This window comes from Temnothorax longispinosus, chromosome 1, assembly GCF_030848805.1.
Source record: "Temnothorax longispinosus isolate EJ_2023e chromosome 1, Tlon_JGU_v1, whole genome shotgun sequence".
In the NCBI taxonomy this organism is placed as follows: domain Eukaryota; kingdom Metazoa; phylum Arthropoda; class Insecta; order Hymenoptera; family Formicidae; genus Temnothorax; species Temnothorax longispinosus.
The window spans coordinates 1,639,092-1,656,909 of NC_092358.1; the positions used below are offsets into that span (position 1 = coordinate 1,639,092).

The window sequence follows — 17,818 nt, forward strand, 5'->3', positions numbered from 1 at the left end:
AAGCTATATTGAAGGAGTACGACAAGCTCAATCAATAAAACTTGGAATTATCTTTTTATACAAGATTTAATATAAAAAATGTTGTATTATAAAAAATTATTACACGTGTCGGTAATGAAGGTCGCGCGATGTATCATGATCGGTAATACTACGCGCTTGTTTATCGACGTGGATCAAAGCGCGCGCGAGAGCCGTGGCCGGTGGCGTGTGGGTGGCGTGCTTCCGGTATACGATCCATTGTTTACGTGAAAAGTGCCTCCGGCCGGTGTCGTGCTGCCTGCTCAGGAATTTTCGGGGTACGTTACACCAGGCGTTTCATCTTTCATCCGATATAAAATCGTTTGCGAGATTTCCTTCAACGAACGATCATCGCGATCTTCGGGCGCGTGATCTTTCACTGCAGACTGCAGACTGCAGATATCGGATTTGGCAGGGATGGGTTAGCCGTCCTCGCGTCCGCGTGGCTCTCGAAACGCTCTTCGGTCAAGTTTTATCAAGTACCTCACAACCTCACGGCAAAGTCGGCCAAGTGGAAATGGCGTCGCAGGAACCTATCCCCGCTAGTCTGCCCGACACCCAGAACGCGGATGCTCTGACACAGTCGCAGGGTGTGTCGAGCCAGCAGCCAACGCAACCGGTCGTCTGGGGAAGGCTGTGCGCTCTTTATGCAGCTCTGCCAAGTCTGGGTAAGGATTTTCGCCTTTCGCACCGCGCTTGAAATATGTCTGAAGTCTCTGTGTGTGTGTGTGTGTGTGTGTGTGTGAAATATGTTTTTTTAGAAATAATTTATAATTTTACTTGTGTTTGTCCAACTTGATTCAGATATGATAAGGGACATTAGTTATACAGTGGGACGCTCCTTGAGCTGCGACATTTGCCTGACTGAAAAAGAGTTGCCTAAGAAATGGCTGAATGTTATGAGCAAGACACATTTCCGCATATACAGGGAGCGTATTGGAGACACGAATGAGACGGTCGTGTTTCTCGAAGATGAGAGCTACAATGGGACTTTTGTCGACCAGAACCTGGTCGGTCGTGGAAACCGCGTCATCATTGGAAATAATTCCGAGATTGCCTTGGTCAAGAATTTCTTCACAGGTACATACACTGCCCGTCAACATGTTTTCTTTCCTGTGAAAACACAAAAGTTTGGTGACTTTATAACAGAAGTAACCAATGGTGTCTCGACGCTTCTATGTTCCCCCCCCCCCCGCCCTTATCTCAGGAAAGGAATCGTTGACAGACAGTGTACCTGCATCTTGTATCAAACCCATCAAACCTCGATATAAATTACTGATATAATCGAATCGTGTAGATATAATAGAAATTAATCATTTAAATTACAGTTTATACGTTTATGAGTACGAATGTACACGAGAACGGTTGTGAGTTGCCACCAGAACTGAAGCAGACGTACGTGATCGGCCGTAAACTGGGAGCAGGAGCCTGTGGCGAAGTGAGGCTACTGTTTAACAAGGATGGTTCCGGAATGTTTGCCATGAAAATTATACAGAAAAATTATTTTAGCACTGGGACTGGAAACATTCTCAATAATCCGGCCAACATTAGAAACGAGGTTGAAATATTAAAGAAGCTGAAACATGTAAGTTTAAAGTTTCGAGCATCTCTCATGTCGCTCTTCTAATTTGAATACCACAAAAGTTTCGGATTTTTGTTTCAGCCCTGTATAATTCATTTGGAGGATATTCACGATACGCCCGCAGCCATGTACATTATTCTCGAGTTAATGGAAGGTGGCGAGTTGTTGGATAGAATAAAAAATGAAGATAAACTGTCTGAATCTTGTGCAAAACTGATATTCTATCAAGTTGTACTCGCGGTCCACTATTTGCACAAAGAGGGTATTACCCACAGAGACTTGAAGGTACACGTTAGAACCATTAGCTGAATGTTTCATGTGATTATATTATATTGTTATTATTTAATGGATAAATTCTCAACAGCCAGAGAATATACTGCTAAAGGACACGTCGGATAAGCCTTTAGTCAAGGTATCAGATTTCGGCATGTCCAAGTTTGTAGATGCCCACACAATGATGAAAACATTCTGCGGGACTCCCATGTACGTTGCCCCCGAGATTTTGACAACCAATGGACGCAGTTCTTATACAAGTCAAGTGTGTATTTACATGGTCTACGGAGAAATATAATTCTTGATTACAAAGTTTCAAATTTCCTTAAAATCGCAGCACTAGCTTATCTAGGATGTGATAGATAAGGATCCAATGCAGAATACGAATGTTCTTTACAGAACCGGCAAATTTTGTTTAATCTTTTTTAACAAGCGTTTGCTTTGTTTTTAAAAATGTTTTTTAATCTTTGATAAAATAATTTTACTTTAATACACGGGGCTGTAGGATGTAGAAATTGAACCTGGATCTTTTGCTTTATAAACTACTGTTCTTCCACACTGAGCAGCTATCCAGTACCCCGAGAAATACGTGTAAAAACATATAAAAGAACCTTGCTCCATTTTATTGGTATTCTTTCAGGTTGACGTATGGAGTTTGGGAGTGATATTGTACGTCTGTTTGAGCGGCAGGGTCCCTTTTCAAAATGCCACTTTAGTGGAGCAGATTATAGGTGGACGGTATGAATTTCCACGTTCGCTCTTTCAACATGTATCACAAGATGCTACAAATCTGGTGTGTGTAATAACGCCTGTATTTATCAACTATGATTGTGGCTTTGCACTTGTTAACGGAGATTAACTCCTTGTTCTAGATTAAACGTATGATGACGGTGAATCCGAGGGAACGTATAACGGTGCCCAAGATCTTGCTAAGTTCGTGGTTACGAGACGTGCGGATGCAAACAGAAGTGAATAGATTGCTAACGGGCAATAACATGGACAACGACGAGAATGTGCCACCTTCGAATGTCTGTCACAAACGTCCGCGGCTTATGGTTTGAAAGAAAAGGTGCAGGGTAAAGGAGAATCATTTCGCGAGTAAGATGAGAGGAAACCTAGTGTCCTCTGAACGAGATCTGGCATCTCATTGCTTACAATGTGATACATTGGATGTGTTACCTACTTATTACCTACTTATTAGAAAAGTTTTCATACGGAAAACGGTCTTTCAATAGATTTGATACATATTCAAATATCGGAAACCTTTATAATAAGTAAAATCAGTCTTGCCATATAAATGATGTAATAGTACAACATAATATAGTACAATATAAGGTAAGCATTTATAATAACATACACTCCGTTTAATTACAATTGCAATTGAATATATATTTTTTTTATTAATTCAGACATTAAGAAAACATGAAACAAATAGTAAGATTATTGCTGTGTGATGAAATACTTGGCGCTATATACTCTTTTTTTTTTTTTACATGGCTTAATTTGACGAGTACAGTCAAAGTATTGTACGTATATATTGTGATTTAATTAAACGACAAGAGTACATAAAATAAGAAACGCGCGTATTACAGCACGTGTTGACCGATAAAAAGTGCTACGTTATCATTTATAATTTTTTATTAGAAAATTTAAGATGTTTCAAGGATAGCAATGTTAATAAAAAGAGATTAAGACTGCCTTATGTTTAATGCGAAATGTACGTGTAGAAAATGTAGGCTTGATTTATCTTGTACATTTAATTATTGTTGCGAGTCCATCATCCGTTACACGCTAACAAAATCGCCCTAGCGTTCACGTATACAAAGGTCTTTATTCAGAGTGGTGGACACTATACAATAAAGGTGAATGTCTCGCGAACTGTATTGTCCTACTCTTTTTTTTTATTCCTTTCTGCCGTGCTCTTCGCCGTAGCAGGGATTCGGAAGTGCTGTGTCGAGGTCTGGTTTTTCCTTCTTGGCAAGCCCGGCAAGCAAACGTTTTAGTTGCGCTATTGCTTTTCCCGGATTTAAACCCTATTGGATATATAACACCGTGCGACGAGTAAGATTAAAATCTGGACATTTTATCTCTTTTGAGGTGGATTAAGGGCCGGTTGTTCCAACCTACTGATAAGCTAACTAATGGTTAAATCATGTCCATCTTTGTCTAATGTTAAGGATAAACAAAGATATATACATGATTTAACTATTAGTTTGCCAACAGGTTGAAACAACCGACCCCAAGATTTTTTTGTATCGCAGGCGAGTGAAGAATGTCGTAAAAGACTCACCTTTGGACATGTCTTGGTGCAATTGAAGATTGTATGGCATCGATAAACCGAATACAAGTCTCGTAACTTTGCCAGCCTCTCTTTATGCGCCATGTCCCGCGAATCTATCACCCACCTGTATGCCTAGTGATGTAAGCGAATGGACACGTACATGAATAATGAACCTTTGTTATGTTTATCGTAGAAATGTCGCGTCGTTACCTGCAATAGTACCGCAGGACCCAAGTACTTGTCGCCGAGCCACCAGTAAGGAGGGCATGAATATGTGCAACATGCGCACATTATGCACTCGTACAAGCCGTCGAGCTTGCTTCTGTCCCTTGGGCTTTGCAAAATTTGCCGCATACCGAGGAAGTCGTCCTCACCCGGTCGCTTTAGATACGGATCGATTTTCTGGAATTGTCCCAGGAACTGCTCCATGTCCGGTATCAAGTCTCGAATCACGTACGCGTGCGGTAAAGGATAGATAACCAGCGGCTGCGGAGATTCTTTTGCCTTTCTGAAGATTTTAAGCAATTTCGGGCAATGTTTTACGCGATTTAAAATAAAGTTTATCTTGGAAGTAAGCGTCTTATCCCGATGGAGAAGGCTGGGAAAACAACTAAACCCGAATATAAAATTAACGGGATTATTTCAAATTCCAGACCTCCAAGCATCCAAAGTATCCCAAGCATTCGAAATACTACCAGTAACCCAGATGTTCAAAATCCCGGATCAAGCTACCAAAGATTGAATATCAAAGTTTTCCAAGGACCAACGTCCGACAAGTTTTTATATTCCTCGTGCCTGATTTGACACCAGGAATCAAACGATAGAACGACGAGTTACGTTATGCAGGCCAGAGTGTTCACGCCGTCAATGTTCATCGCGCAACACCCGCAGATCCCCTCGCGACAGGACCTCCGGAAGGATAACGTCGGGTCGTGCTGCGCCTTGATGAACGTTAACACGTCCAGCACCATCGTGCCGCACTTGTTCAGATCCACGCTGAACTGCTGCATGTACGGCTTCACTTGCGGCGTTTCCGGATTCCATCGGTACACACGTACAATTTGTAGCCTCGGCACAACCTTTGCTTCCTGTGAAAGATTAATCCTAAATAACAGCCGCGTCTAAGTGTATGTACATGTATTATATGTGATTTAGGTTTTCTAATTCTTTCCTAAAGTTCGAAAACATCATACTGCAATATGATATGTGCAAAAGAACTTTTACTCGACAATTCAATATATCATAAGATTTGTTCTTTGTAGCAAAATTGGTTGTACTTGTCTCTCCATTTTTTTGTCTGATTTTATAACATCTCATTTTATATACAGAAAGTATAACGTTATGCAGCTGCAAAGAACTAATCTCTAGGCATTTTAAACTGAGGCTGCCACTCGCTAAAATATAGCGTTTAGCAAAAAGATGCATAGCATGTTGTTGTTCTAGGAACTCGGCGTATCGCACAGAAAAGAGCATCTTCACGTTTTCCTGCGCGATAGAGAGATCTTCATGCTTTATCTCGAGTGTGGGGTGACTAACTTTCAGAGGCGCTTTACACGCCGCAATAGCCGCGACCTCCGCCGCCACCACCTTGTCCAGCCCACTCGGAGTCTTGTTGGCCGACGTCGACAATCTCGACCCGCGAATGCGCGCGAGTCCACGCGACCAGAAGCTCGTGGATGCGCTTCCGCTCACAGCAGCGTACATGACCCACCCCCTGTCGAGTGACCTGCCGTTGCTACCGCACAATATTGTCTCGAGGACAGTGTCTTCGTGATGTCACGTCGCGCTATTCCGATCATTACGTCTCGTCGAGTCTATCTCGGACTTGGACTCGTTAAACGTCATCACGCGAACAAAATATCATCGAGCGGACCAACTTCACGCGGACAACCAAAGCCCGCTTTAGACGATATAGAATTTGCAGCGAAATTCAGCGTAGAGTTTATTTAATCATTTTACGTTCCATGCGCTTTGAATTTTTGTGAATAGTTTAATATATATAAATTTTATAAATATGCGCATGTATTCTACAAGTAGATGTACAATGTATTCTACACATAAAATGTATTCTTTAATTCGGCGATTATTCATTGAACATGTTGAAATCCTTCTTGGAGGTCGACCGCGGTCGCCGCAAAGTTATTTTCAATCGAACGGGGTAGAGTTTGGATCGATGAAACGTGCGTTACGTTATTTTTCGTAATGCAAACAAGTTACAACAATAGCGATAAGAGTGACGTGTGCGCGGTGACCTTACGGCCGCCAAATAATCTTGAAATAATTTTGTTGACGAACATTTATACGGACTTGTTGCATCGCAACGCGATTATCACATCTGTTCTGCACAACTTATGAAATAACGTATCAAAATTATTATTCTCTCAATTCTCTCGAATAATCAGCATCTAGAGATTATTAAATATCCATCAGGCGAGTTGAAATTAAAGAAATAGCGATAGCGTAAAGGAAAGAAAATTGTGCAAGCGTTAGAATCGTTAAATAAGAAACGCGTGCGTTTTGGTCTTTTTTTTTCCTGTAGATGTTTGTTACAACGTAATAATGATGTAAACGTGAGATCCAGCGATCTCCTCCCGAGATCGTTTAAATCGCCTGCCGAAAGGTTGTCGGGTCATCGCGCGAACGATATGCGAGTTATTACAGATTAACTCCCGCAGAGACACGCAGAGAGCGAGAGATCGAGCGCCGGGCTGTCATTGCGTATAGCGCGATTGGCGGGTCGTCAGTCGTCATCAGTCGTCGTCGTGTTGCGCCGAGAACGGCTCGCGCAGACCACCTGTGGCATCCCACGTTTCGTTCGCAGGTCCAAAGTCCGAACAACGCATTATTCGGGAAACTCACCGGCAACTGTAAACAACGTTTACTTGCGTTTAATTAACAGCAAATCGAGGGTTTGCGGAGCTTACAAGTTGGTGTAAGGTGAGTGACTGGGAAGGATTTTAGTCTGAAATTATTAAATTTAGAAATCACGAGTGTCGTCGATATTTCAATAATTAAATGTATTTCACGTGATCATCGCCGTTTCGACAAAGCACATTGTTAACTTGCAGATGACCCAGAGCACAGTCCTGGTAATTGGCAGCGGTGGCAGGGAGCATGCCATTTGTTGGAAATTGTCTCAGTCGCCAAGTGTAAGTTAAAAAGGATTACGAGGATGGATAGCTTTTATTAGACAGAGACAGAGATTAGTACAGCGTACATTCTGTTTGATGTAGGTGAAAGAGATCTTGGTCGCCCCTGGGAATACTGGCATCAAAGATGTGGATAAAGTGCACGTAGTTGAATTAAACGTCAAGAATACTAAGGTATACGTAATGTCACTCTGTAATAACTTTTTCATCAGTCGTGTGATATTGATTACATCTCGTTCTTTTCTATAGGAGGTTGCCAAATGGAGCAAGGACAACAACATTGATTTAGTGGTGATTGGACCAGAGGACCCTCTGGCTCAGGGCGTGGCAGACGATCTGAAAAATGTGGGAGTCAAGTGTTTCGGACCAGAGAAGGAAGCAGCCCAGATTGAAGCTAATAAAGATTGGGCGAAGCAATTTATGGACAGAAATTATATTCCTACCGCAAAGTGGCAAGGCTTTACCTCCGCTGCGGATGCGAAGAACTTTGTTCAAAGGTAAGGAGTCTTTTGTCGAGGAAAATAATATGAAAACTTTAATGCTCCCTTTTGTCACAGTGCTCCGTTTAAGGCGCTTGTGGTGAAAGCCTCAGGCTTGGCGGCCGGTAAAGGTGTGGTGGTGGCAAAAGACCAGCAGGAAGCTTGCCACGCGATAGACGAAATGTTAAACGATAAGAAATTTGGAGTTGCTGGTGAGACTATAGTTGTCGAGGAACTCTTGGAGGGCGAAGAAGTGTCTGTACTTGCATTTACAGATGGTAAACAAGGCTACGCTTATGCTATCCGCAATCCGAATTTTTAATGAAAAAAGAACGTGACGGTTACTTGAAATTCTGTTCACATTTAGGCAAGACTGTTGTGCCCATGATGCCTGCACAAGATCACAAGAGAATTTACAATGGAGATTTAGGTCCAAATACGGGAGGCATGGGAGCGTATTGTCCATGTCCACTGTTAAGTGAGACGGAATATGAACAAGTGACGGTAACAGTTCTCCAAAGAGCTGTCGATGGACTTAGAAAGGAGAACATTTCGTTTGTCGGTTTGTAATCTTTTATTGACGGATGTTAAAAAGTATGCGAGCGCATATCAATATTATTTACATGAAATCAATATTGCAGGTGTACTATATGCCGGTTTAATGCTGACTGAAGATGGTCCCAAAGTGTTGGAATTTAACTGCAGATTCGGAGATCCTGAGACACAAGTAGTGTTGCCGCTGTTAAAATCGGATCTATTTACAATTATGACGGTACACGTTCAATTTGTTAAATCTCACATATTCATATAGAATACAATATCAAAAAATTTATTTTATCGGTATGTATCTAATGTGCTTGATATATAAATTACAGGCTTGCTGCGATGGAACTTTAAACTCGTCTCTTGTTTCCTGGCGCGAAAACGTATCCGCCGTGGGTGTGATTTTAGCATCTCGCAACTATCCGACGTCCTCGTCCAAGGGTCAAGTTATAACAGGCATTGACAAAGTGTCGCGTAAGCAGGACCACTTTGTCTTTCATAGCGGCACGGCTGTTTCATCAGAAGGCGACGTAGTAACCAACGGTAAATAACGGCATAGTAAAGGCTATCTAAACGAATGCCTAGATAATTACAACGACATTTTTTTATAGGCGGAAGAGTTCTTATCACCGTCAGTATAGCACCAACCTTGGCAATGGCAGCGGCTAGAGCTACTCAAGCTGCTCAGCATATATCGTTCGATGGGAAGCAATTTAGAACGGACATCGCGCATAAAGGAATCGCCAGGTGTAACGATTGATTTAATTACAAATCAATAGATTAATATTTTTCACGAGATTAATAATCAAATGTTTTAGATCTATTTTGCAGAAAGGACAGTTAACGTATGAAAGTAGTGGTGTGAATATCAACGCCGGCAATGATTTCGTATTTGCTATTAAGCCAGCTACTTGTTCCACAAGACGCGCTGGCACTTTAGGCGCCATAGGCGGATTTGGTGGCCTCTTTGATTTAAAAGCTGCAGGTTACAACGATCCTATCCTTGTGTCGGGCACCGATGGTGTTGGTACTAAATTGAAGGTGAATGTCAAATTCGAAGGAAGGTGTTAGAATCAATCTGTTTACGAGCAACACGTTCTTTTCTTAGATAGCACGTGAATGCAAGAAGCACGATACGGTGGGCATAGACTTGGTAGCCATGTGTGTGAACGACGTCCTCGCGCACAATGCGGAGCCGTTGTTTTTCCTTGATTATTTCGCCTGCGGCAAACTTGACGTAAAAGTAGCTACAAAAGTTGTAAATGGGATTACCGAAGGTTGCAAGCAGGCAGGATGTACCTTGGTAACAAAATGTTCATTATGTAACTTGAGAATATTTTTGAAAGACGTATATAAGCGAGAGAGAGAGAGAGAGAGAGATGATAAGTATCTGTCTCCACGGAATATTTTCGTTATTTATTCGAGATATATATTTCAATTTTCAGATAGGCGGAGAAACGGCTGAGATGCCAGACATGTATCCTGAGGGAGAATACGATTTGGCAGGTTTTGCAGTGGGCGCGGTTGAAAAGGGCAGTTTGCTGCCACATGTGAATAACATTGAAGAGGGTGACGTGGTAATTGGTCTTCCATCGAGCGGTCTGCACAGCAATGGCTTTAGCTTGGTGCGAAAAGTTTTGAAAATCGCAGATAAGAAATATTCGGACGTCGCACCTTTCTCAAAGAGCAATCGAACAATCGGTATGAAATATTTCTTAAACTGAACTGCTTTTAATAATATCATGATGAAATGGATCATATGAAAACATGATGTAGGCGAAGAACTGTTGGAGCCAACAAGGATTTATGTAAAAAGCGTTATTCCTGCCTTGCGAACCAACATGGTGAAGGGATTTGCGCACATCACCGGCGGAGGTCTTATGGAAAATATTCCTAGAATCTTAACGAAACACTTGGGTGTTACGTTAGACGCGAAAAAATGGAATATTTTACCAATCTTTGGCTGGTTAGCAGCACATGGTGAGTATATTATCATGTTTACATATCTTCTCTGTTTCTAAAACGTGCAAATATATAAAATAATTTTATTAAACATTTTTATAAATCGATACGAATAATATCTTTATTTTGCACAGGCGGAATTAGTACACATGAGATGTTAAGGACATTTAACTGCGGGATTGGTGCGGTCTTGATATGCCCCGAGAAATATAAGGTCCACATTTTAGCTAAGCTAAAAGATGAAAATCCTGTGGTTATTGGAAGCGTGTATACATGTTGTACGTATTCATGCTATGAATATAATTAATAGAACTACGTACATCAACGTATATATTCGTATTAATTTACATAAACATTAATGTAGTTGGCCCGGCTAGAGTGCACGTAGAGAACTTTGAAAAAGTTCTCGAGCTGCAGATGAAACAGTATGTTCCCAGCTTGGTTGCAACACTGAGCAAGCCTCTTAAGAGAGTAGGCGTTCTGATATCGGGTAGCGGCACGAATCTCCACGCGCTAATTAATGCTACTCAAGATCCGTCTGAGCACATTGGAGCGGAAATCGTCTTGGTGATTTCCAATAAGTCTGGCGTTGAAGGATTGAAACGTGCTGAGAGAGCTGGCATTAAGACAGTGGTACGTAATACGTTGATGCGAGTTACATATAGCTACAAATAAAAATGTAAATGTAAGTTTATATTCTTTCTATACGTCGTATTTGTTCACGTCATAGGTAATTAAGCACACTGATTATCCAAGCCGCGAGTCTTTCGACGCAGCCATGAATGTGGAACTTCATGCTGCAGGAGTAGAAATAGTATGTCTCGCTGGCTTTATGCGAATTCTTTCGGAACAATTTGTAAAGCACTGGAAAGGAGCTTTGTTGAACATACATCCCTCATTGCTGCCATCTTTCAAGGGTGCAAATGCACACAAGGACGTTTTAGCAGCGCGTGTGCGTGTGTCGGGTTGCACCGTTCATTTTGTAGAGGTATGATTACCAAAAAGATTGAATTTTTCTTTAGTTTAATCGGACTAAATAAGAAGACAGCTCTGTAGCATCTCTGTTCGATTATATTAATGTAAATCATCTTCTTGAATTCAATCTTGTTCCTGTGTTATCACGTAGGTCGACATAGATTCGGGAGCTATCGTTGAGCAAGAAGCGGTGCCCGTGTTCCCAGACGATACTGAGAAAATCTTGCAAGAGCGTGTGAAGACAGCGGAACATCTAGCTTATCCTCGTGCGTTAAAACATTTGGCGACTGGTCGTATAAAATTGAAAGAAGATGGCACTCTTCATTGGAGTTAATTAGAGAGATCACATGTTATTGTACATATATACACACGCCAGGTTTATAAAATAAAAGTTGTATTTTTTTATACTGTTACATCTTCATCTCATTATTTATATTTATGTACAATCAAGTTTCCTATATCTATATCACATCTTTTCCGCTTATCCTCTAAGTAATTTTTCTGCTAAACAAGTTGCTTATGAAATTATACAAGTCCTGAGATATGCTCTCGTTTGAACCTTGGTGACTAGTGTCCGCATATTTTTTTATATTTTTAGAAGGCGGTACTGATAATGCCTTCTCGGCAAGCTCGTCCAATCTAATATGGAGCATTTGTTTTTGGAGTATAGGAACTAGCAAATTATATTTATCAATTTTAATATTTATCTGCTTGGTTGTAGTCTTGAATTTTTCTAATTTATCGTTCCATATCGATTCATCTTTTGGAGTTAACGGGAGCTCGCTTACGTCATTGCGTGCTTGCGACAACTTCTTTTTCACATCCTCAGTCTCTTCCCTGATTTCCTTTGACAGCTGTATCCATTCGGGAGTAAATCCATTGTCTATCAATATCTGCAATATCAATATAAATGAGTTAATTATTTTAAAGATGTTTTAAAAAAGTTGAAATTAATATCTCATGCTTCTGTATACCTGATTCAGTTTATGGGTGACAAAATCGACGTAGGGATTTGTAGCGCTTATGGACTTGAGTGGCTTTCCCATTCCAGGTAAATCGCTGAATTCACCCTTGTTCATCGCCTCTTGAATCAAGTCCTCCACCAAACGATCCATGCCATAACGGGTTTTGATATCCTTGGCCTTCTGCTTATCCATGCCGATTAACGTGTTGCGCTCTTCAGCCTGCAGTTTCTTCAGTCTGTGCTCCATCACGTTGTCAACTGCTTTCTGCGCCCTTTGTATCGTGTGCAATTTTTGCCTCTTGCTTGGCGTACCGATTCCAACGTCGAAAATCAAGTAATGACGATGCTGTGGCGCAGTGTGCTGCAAATAAAGACACGCGCGGTATTGAAATGGATCAAATGGAAGATGTGACGTAGCTACCTTGTCGAGAGTATAGCTACCTTGATATCAAACTCTTGCGCCTCCAACGATGCCTCCGCGTCTCTCTGAGCATTCCTGATTCTTCGAATCTCTCTGTAGGCACGTTCAATCTACTTTGAACAATCGCACAATGAGAAGCAGACTCACTTCATTTCTTTATCTCAAGGAACGGGGCGTTACCTCGGAAAATCTAACAGCATCGGCTTCTGGCGCTCCGCTATCCGGATGAAACCGTTTCGCAAGTTGAACAAACGCCAATCTCAGGGTCTCGTCCTCGCAACTCTCCGCTACGCCCAGCGTTTCGTACAACTTCTATCAAATACGATTGAAATTATTTCAACATGAAATTACATATATTAGAGATCAGTGTGGATTATAATATTCATAATATAATATTATACCTTTGCAGCATGCCTGGATTGCCTGGCATTAAAACGATGCTCAAACCTCTTGAGTATGATCGACTCGGCAGATGACACGTGCGCCAGGTAAGTACCCGGCTTGGAAAACAGCCGATTCAAGGACAGCATGATCGCATGATGAGTGACATAAACACAGTTAATTATGATTTTTTGATTTAGCGTTAAAATGTCAACAATGTCACGTGTCACGTTGCAGTTTCCGTACCGCTCAGCGCCCTCAGCGGGCGAACATGCGTGGCACTTACCACTTTACTTTTAGAACCAACCACGCAACGCATAATGGCCGCGTTCAGCAGACACAACTGTTGAGTTCGTCTCATCAACACTCTGCGTTGATTGGTTGGTTCTAAAAGTAAGAGCCAATCACGTTCGACTGCTACTCAGCAGCTTGGTCTGCTGAACGCGGCCATTGTTATGCTAAGACTCCATAGACGCGGAAACGCCGTGCGGCAGAGTGCGTTGACCAATCACAAATTTTGATTTTGCCGCAGGCGACTTGCGGCAGCCTTCTGATTGGTCAACGCACTCTACCGCACGGCGTTTCCGCGTCTATGGAGTCTTATGCTAGGTCTACAATGCGAGTCGTAACGGCTCCTGCCCACAGGACGCGGAAACGCTTGCCGCGCGGCAAGAAGCGACACGGTAGCCAATAAACTTTTGGTTCTTACGGAAAAGCGACACGGTGATTGGCTACCGCGTCGCTTCTTGCCGCGCGGCAAGCGTTTCCGCGTCCTGTGGGCAGAAGTCATAAGAATTGACCAATCACAATCGAATTTGAGAAGAATAATCGACTGTGATTGGTCAATTCTTACGACTCACGACTTTACGACTCGCATTGTAGACCTAGCATTAGCATTAATAAGACGAACTCAACAGTTGTGCAACAGTTGTGTCTGCTAAACGCGCCCATTACTTATCACAAAATCATTTCGTTACGTGCAACCTGCAACCAATAAAATTACTGTCCCAAAATTTGCGCGAGATTCAAATATAGTGAATGTATGACAAATACAAGCAAAATTAAAATATACAAAAATGTTCTTGTGCGAAAAGGCTAATCCCCGTATCACTCTACGTTTGCGTTTACGTCTCTTGACCACGCAGAAAGTAGCTGATGCTGGCGCGTGCGATTCGCGCGTTCCGTTCTGCGTGGTCAAAATACGTAGACCGTAGACGCAAACGCAGACGCACGCGCCACCGTGAACATCCGTCGATTATTGGGAGAAGAAAAAATTCTAGTTTCTACACTTGCCGATTGCCGAATTCCGCGGCGCTGACGTTCGCTCGCGCATTGATGGTGGTCGCGCGTTTATTTACTCGCGTTATATATTCCGCGTGCTGTCAGCTGTCACTCGCATTTAAAATGCCAGCCAGGGCAAAATGAGATTACATCTCGCTTTTACGGTAACTATCTGCCTCTTATGGAATCGAAACGAACGTTTGGTACTCGCGAACAAAAGCGCCGAGCCGCAGCCGGAATACAGGCCCGATGGTCCACTGGTAATGTGCAAGTTCTTGTGAGTATTTAAATGGACACTTTTGTTTTTGTTCAAGATGAGAGATAGATACCGTGGCCTTTTTTTGTTTTTTTATAGACCTAAGGAATTCATAGAATGCGAGGATCCGGTTGATCACAAGGGGAACAAGACCGCCAAGGAGGAAACGGGCTTCGGCTGTGTCAAGGTGCGACACATCTCTGCGTAACAGTTTCTCTGTTCTTTTGCAACGTTTGTAAAATTTAGATCAACGTTAAATCAAAGAAACTTGACGAAAAGTATTCTTCTTCTTTTAACGTTGCACACGTGTGGCTGTGAGAACGTCAGATTAAAATTATTTATGCGTGATGATTTAACAGTTTGGAGGATCTCGCTACGAAGATGTAGAGAAGACCAAGGTGTCCTGTACGGTGCTGCCGGACATCGAGTGTTACGGACCTAGGACATTCTTTCGCGAAGGGATACCGTGTATAAAGTACAGCGACCATTACTTCGCGACGACTCTGCTGTACAGCATTCTGCTGGGTTTCCTCGGCATGGACCGGTTCTGCCTCGGACAGACCGGGACAGCGGTGGGCAAACTGTTAACGCTGGGTGGCATGGGTGTATGGTGGATCGTCGATGTTATCTTGTTGGTAACGAACTCTTTGCAACCTGAAGACGGCAGTAACTGGAATCCATACGTATAGCATTTCAAGAAACCAGGGATCACATTTTGTATATAACTTAGTTTGTACGTTATGAGATTACGTGTGACTCCATGCGAGAGAGCGGTCAACTTATATATTTGATGGATCTCAGAATCGCCCATATTTGGTTGAATCCCCGACCGTCGTCCCACGTACATACACCTCGGTTTTATGAGGGTTGTTAGAAAATTGAAATTAAACGAAGGAGCATGAAGTAAATAATAATTTACTCACGTCCCACTTCGGGACGTTGTTTCGTAATTAACGTATTACACGTAGTAAACAACGTTCATATTTATTTATAACGTATCTTAATTATTTCATATTTAACGTGTTGTAATTTGTAAATAAACCATTACCATGCGCTGAAGTTTGTGCCGAGTACACTGCGCGAGTTCTCTTTGAAATATACCAAGAATTAATATATTGATTTATATTTACTTAAAACTATAGGTTGCAACGCGCAAAAAGAAAAAAGATTGTGCGTAGTTTACGTATACAATGGTTTATAATTCATAATCGTCAGGATGGTACAATTCACTAAGCAATCTATATACGTAGGACGGCGCGTTTCCACCTCTGAAAAAGAAAATAAAAACATTTGTTGTCGCTCGATTTTATAACGCCAATCTATATATAAATTAATAATCTTGGTTGTCTTACGTGTTCGAGATGAATAATGTGACGAGGTCTGGTGGAACGTAATCGAACACGGGATTGTAAGCGTGTATCCGCTCCAGCAGCGGTGCGTTGGCACTGTCGATTACGCCGTGCATCGGTGAAACGTGACACGTGAAGCCATTCTGCTTGCCCGAGCAGTGGTAAAGGGGCGCGAGCTTGTAGAGGGGCAACAAAACCATTACTGGAACGGAATAGTGCTTGGCGGCTTGGGCGACGGTGTGCGCACCCGAGATTGCCCGCAGTCCGCCGTTCGCCATGACGGTGTGAGTGCCGATGATGACCTTGTTGACGCGAGACATCATCGCGAAGATCGCCGCGTCTGATATTAACGTGGTCTTAATTTTCGCCGTGGCCAGGTTCACCGCCATTTCATGACCCTGCACGCGTTCGCAGATTTCTCCCTTAGTAAAGATACTCTCCTCTCACAATCAGTTTTATTTCGAGTTTGTCTCGAAGCCAAGTGCATACTTACGCTTAGAAATGGTCCGCCCTCGGCTATTATAACATCGAAGGTCCTGGTATCGGCGGCTTTCTTGAAAAATTCCTCCACCACGTTTGATTTGCCGATGGTCATTATAATTTCGTTTGAATGTATATGCTCGGACGCTTGTCGCGTGATGTTTTCTGAGCTGCAAACACATGAACGTTCTTGAAAAAGTTATCAAGAAACGTAAGTATTAGTATCCACAAAGCCTATTAAGAATGTCTTTCACAAAAGAATGGAAAATTTTCTAAATATCTGATTTATTTGAAAGCATGTACGGTCCGTTAACTCAAAAATGTTCAATATATTAGTGCGTGGAGGATATAAGGGGCGTTGATATAAAAATCTGAACAAACATTGCATCTAATCTCCGACTACTGAAACATATTACAGAACGTGCATCATTTTTGCGTCTCGTATGATATAAATGCAAAATGCACGTGTAACTCACCATGTTTCCAATTCGACTTCAAACTCGGTGATGTGCTCGATGAGGGAGGTTTTGAGGAAAGGTATCGAGACGCTGAAATCTATTTGCTGATCACTCTCAGCGGTAAGAATTTTGTGCAAGGACTCCTGGGGATCCGTCTCGTCCGTCTTGTTCTTCAATTCCGAGGTATATTCTTCTCTAATGATCTGCAATACCCTTCTCACCATGTTTCCAATACATGCTTGAAGAGGAAGCGTCTTAACCAGGTACTTTCCGTTTCGCGTGACACGGTCCATCAAATCTCTGGAAAATCAAGAGTTCATAATATAGCAAAACGTAATGACGCAAGTTAATAGAAATAAATAGCGTTTTCTATCGCCTGGCACGTGTGTCTTGTGTCGCCACACGTGATGCAACATGCAACAGCTGTGACGAATGGTTCATACTTGGCCGTGTTCCATTCCGTCGTGTTGATGATCTCCTTGAGCACGGAGATGGTGGCTACCACGATATTGTGAGTGCCCTTAATTTCTCTGCAAAAGAAAGCACTAATGTATTTTTTCTCTTTCATTTCTTTGCAAGTTCGAAGAAAATTATCTTACCCATAGTGAATGCTGTTTATCAACTTGACGACACCTTCGTTAACGTCTTTCGGACACACGTCGAGCATTCTTATTTTCGTTTTCTCAAATAGTTAATAGTTGAATTCACCACGATATATCTTGCTACTCCAGAAAATTTTTAAAGTTTCTTTCGTCCCTATTCATGACTCGTTACGTTACATACGACACGTCGTCGCCTTCATATTTGTATCCATGATGTAATTAATGCTTTTTCCTCCTATTAATATACTCCAAACTCCAGTATATACTGTATACTACAATTTAACCTACACGTACGGCAGTAGCCGAAAATGTTTGCTTGATTGCACCAATGTGTGCACCAGTTCAGGACGTTCTTTGAAAGAGA

General features: G+C 42.0%; 6 protein-coding genes across 8 annotated transcripts; 3 read left to right on the forward strand and 3 right to left on the reverse strand.

Moving 5' to 3' along the window:
* The first annotated feature begins 185 nt into the window (after positions 1-185).
* On the forward strand, positions 186-3,751 carry LOC139825266 (serine/threonine-protein kinase Chk2). Its single transcript, XM_071797847.1, has 7 exons — positions 186-686; positions 823-1,098; positions 1,347-1,603; positions 1,682-1,885; positions 1,965-2,138; positions 2,514-2,666; positions 2,746-3,751. The coding sequence occupies exons 1-7, from the start codon at positions 536-538 to the stop codon at positions 2,932-2,934; spliced, it is 1,404 nt and encodes a 467-aa protein (XP_071653948.1). The 5' UTR covers positions 186-535; the 3' UTR covers positions 2,935-3,751.
* Positions 3,752-3,766: 15 nt separating this feature from the next.
* LOC139825278 (succinate dehydrogenase [ubiquinone] iron-sulfur subunit, mitochondrial) lies at positions 3,767-6,077 on the reverse strand. 3 transcript variants are annotated; one of them, XM_071797881.1, is made up of 5 exons: positions 5,691-6,077; positions 4,992-5,242; positions 4,365-4,662; positions 4,164-4,286; positions 3,767-3,906 (listed from the first exon to the last, which is right to left on the reverse strand). In XM_071797881.1, the coding sequence occupies exons 1-5, from the start codon at positions 5,856-5,858 to the stop codon at positions 3,775-3,777; spliced, it is 972 nt and encodes a 323-aa protein (XP_071653982.1). In that variant the 5' UTR covers positions 5,859-6,077; the 3' UTR covers positions 3,767-3,774. The 3 variants fall into 3 exon arrangements, with proteins under 3 accessions (XP_071653982.1, XP_071653975.1, XP_071653992.1); XM_071797874.1 differs by having other exon boundaries at positions 5,616-6,077; XM_071797891.1 differs by having other exon boundaries at positions 5,432-5,757.
* A 735-nt stretch (positions 6,078-6,812) lies between these two features.
* On the forward strand, positions 6,813-11,675 carry Gart (trifunctional purine biosynthetic protein adenosine-3 Gart). Its single transcript, XM_071797501.1, has 17 exons — positions 6,813-7,091; positions 7,223-7,303; positions 7,388-7,477; positions 7,553-7,800; positions 7,861-8,060; positions 8,150-8,344; positions 8,424-8,554; positions 8,658-8,868; positions 8,937-9,072; positions 9,144-9,366; positions 9,434-9,628; positions 9,771-10,026; positions 10,102-10,305; positions 10,422-10,565; positions 10,652-10,920; positions 11,018-11,275; positions 11,414-11,675. The coding sequence occupies exons 2-17, from the start codon at positions 7,223-7,225 to the stop codon at positions 11,594-11,596; spliced, it is 3,024 nt and encodes a 1,007-aa protein (XP_071653602.1). The 5' UTR covers positions 6,813-7,091; the 3' UTR covers positions 11,597-11,675.
* Positions 11,648-13,373, reverse strand: LOC139825273 (dnaJ homolog subfamily C member 28). The gene is made up of 5 exons (XM_071797860.1): positions 13,049-13,373; positions 12,828-12,959; positions 12,668-12,757; positions 12,237-12,587; positions 11,648-12,155 (listed from the first exon to the last, which is right to left on the reverse strand). The coding sequence occupies exons 1-5, from the start codon at positions 13,175-13,177 to the stop codon at positions 11,751-11,753; spliced, it is 1,107 nt and encodes a 368-aa protein (XP_071653961.1). The 5' UTR covers positions 13,178-13,373; the 3' UTR covers positions 11,648-11,750.
* A 666-nt stretch (positions 13,374-14,039) lies between these two features.
* On the forward strand, positions 14,040-15,638 carry Amrt (TM2 domain-containing protein 2 amaretto). The gene is made up of 3 exons (XM_071783733.1): positions 14,040-14,586; positions 14,665-14,752; positions 14,925-15,638. The coding sequence occupies exons 1-3, from the start codon at positions 14,450-14,452 to the stop codon at positions 15,252-15,254; spliced, it is 555 nt and encodes a 184-aa protein (XP_071639834.1). The 5' UTR covers positions 14,040-14,449; the 3' UTR covers positions 15,255-15,638.
* A 102-nt stretch (positions 15,639-15,740) lies between these two features.
* Eif2bbeta (eukaryotic translation initiation factor 2B subunit beta) lies at positions 15,741-17,711 on the reverse strand. Its single transcript, XM_071783714.1, has 6 exons — positions 17,452-17,711; positions 17,296-17,382; positions 16,871-17,152; positions 16,408-16,564; positions 15,918-16,312; positions 15,741-15,833 (listed from the first exon to the last, which is right to left on the reverse strand). Exons 1-6 carry the CDS (start codon positions 17,517-17,519, stop codon positions 15,761-15,763), a joined length of 1,062 nt encoding a protein of 353 aa, XP_071639815.1. The 5' UTR covers positions 17,520-17,711; the 3' UTR covers positions 15,741-15,760.
* Positions 17,712-17,818: the final 107 nt, after the last annotated feature.

What these genes read in the sequence shown, in the direction of transcription:
- LOC139825266 (XM_071797847.1), top strand. Translation starts at nt 536, where the DNA reads ATGGCGTCGCAGGAACCTATCCCCGCTAGTCTGCCCGACACCCAGAAC. An exon ending in TGCAGCTCTGCCAAGTCTGG is followed by an intron (nt 687 to 822) that starts GTAAGGATTTTC and finishes AACTTGATTCAG; the next exon opens with ATATGATAAGGGACATTAGT. An exon ending in TTACCCACAGAGACTTGAAG is followed by an intron (nt 1,886 to 1,964) that starts GTACACGTTAGA and finishes AATTCTCAACAG; the next exon opens with CCAGAGAATATACTGCTAAA.
- LOC139825278 (XM_071797874.1), bottom strand. Translation starts at nt 5,858, where the DNA reads ATGTACGCTGCTGTGAGCGGAAGCGCATCCACGAGCTTCTGGTCGCGT. An exon ending in ACGTGAAGATGCTCTTTTCT is followed by an intron (nt 5,243 to 5,615) that starts GTGCGATACGCC and finishes AATCTTTCACAG; the next exon opens with GAAGCAAAGGTTGTGCCGAG. An exon ending in AACACTCTGGCCTGCATAAC is followed by an intron (nt 4,663 to 4,991) that starts GTAACTCGTCGT and finishes TAAAATCTTCAG; the next exon opens with AAAGGCAAAAGAATCTCCGC.
- Gart (XM_071797501.1), top strand. Translation starts at nt 7,223, where the DNA reads ATGACCCAGAGCACAGTCCTGGTAATTGGCAGCGGTGGCAGGGAGCAT. An exon ending in AAAGAGCAATCGAACAATCG is followed by an intron (nt 10,027 to 10,101) that starts GTATGAAATATT and finishes AACATGATGTAG; the next exon opens with GCGAAGAACTGTTGGAGCCA. An exon ending in TGGCTGGTTAGCAGCACATG is followed by an intron (nt 10,306 to 10,421) that starts GTGAGTATATTA and finishes TATTTTGCACAG; the next exon opens with GCGGAATTAGTACACATGAG.
- LOC139825273 (XM_071797860.1), bottom strand. Translation starts at nt 13,177, where the DNA reads ATGCTGTCCTTGAATCGGCTGTTTTCCAAGCCGGGTACTTACCTGGCG. An exon ending in ATGCTGTTAGATTTTCCGAG is followed by an intron (nt 12,758 to 12,827) that starts GTAACGCCCCGT and finishes TGTTCAAAGTAG; the next exon opens with ATTGAACGTGCCTACAGAGA. An exon ending in CGCAAGAGTTTGATATCAAG is followed by an intron (nt 12,588 to 12,667) that starts GTAGCTATACTC and finishes CTTTATTTGCAG; the next exon opens with CACACTGCGCCACAGCATCG.
- Amrt (XM_071783733.1), top strand. Translation starts at nt 14,450, where the DNA reads ATGAGATTACATCTCGCTTTTACGGTAACTATCTGCCTCTTATGGAAT. An exon ending in CTGGTAATGTGCAAGTTCTT is followed by an intron (nt 14,587 to 14,664) that starts GTGAGTATTTAA and finishes GTTTTTTTATAG; the next exon opens with ACCTAAGGAATTCATAGAAT. An exon ending in CGGGCTTCGGCTGTGTCAAG is followed by an intron (nt 14,753 to 14,924) that starts GTGCGACACATC and finishes ATGATTTAACAG; the next exon opens with TTTGGAGGATCTCGCTACGA.
- Eif2bbeta (XM_071783714.1), bottom strand. Translation starts at nt 17,519, where the DNA reads ATGCTCGACGTGTGTCCGAAAGACGTTAACGAAGGTGTCGTCAAGTTG. An exon ending in ATAAACAGCATTCACTATGG is followed by an intron (nt 17,383 to 17,451) that starts GTAAGATAATTT and finishes TTTCTTTTGCAG; the next exon opens with AGAAATTAAGGGCACTCACA. An exon ending in GAAGTCGAATTGGAAACATG is followed by an intron (nt 16,565 to 16,870) that starts GTGAGTTACACG and finishes ATGTGTTTGCAG; the next exon opens with CTCAGAAAACATCACGCGAC.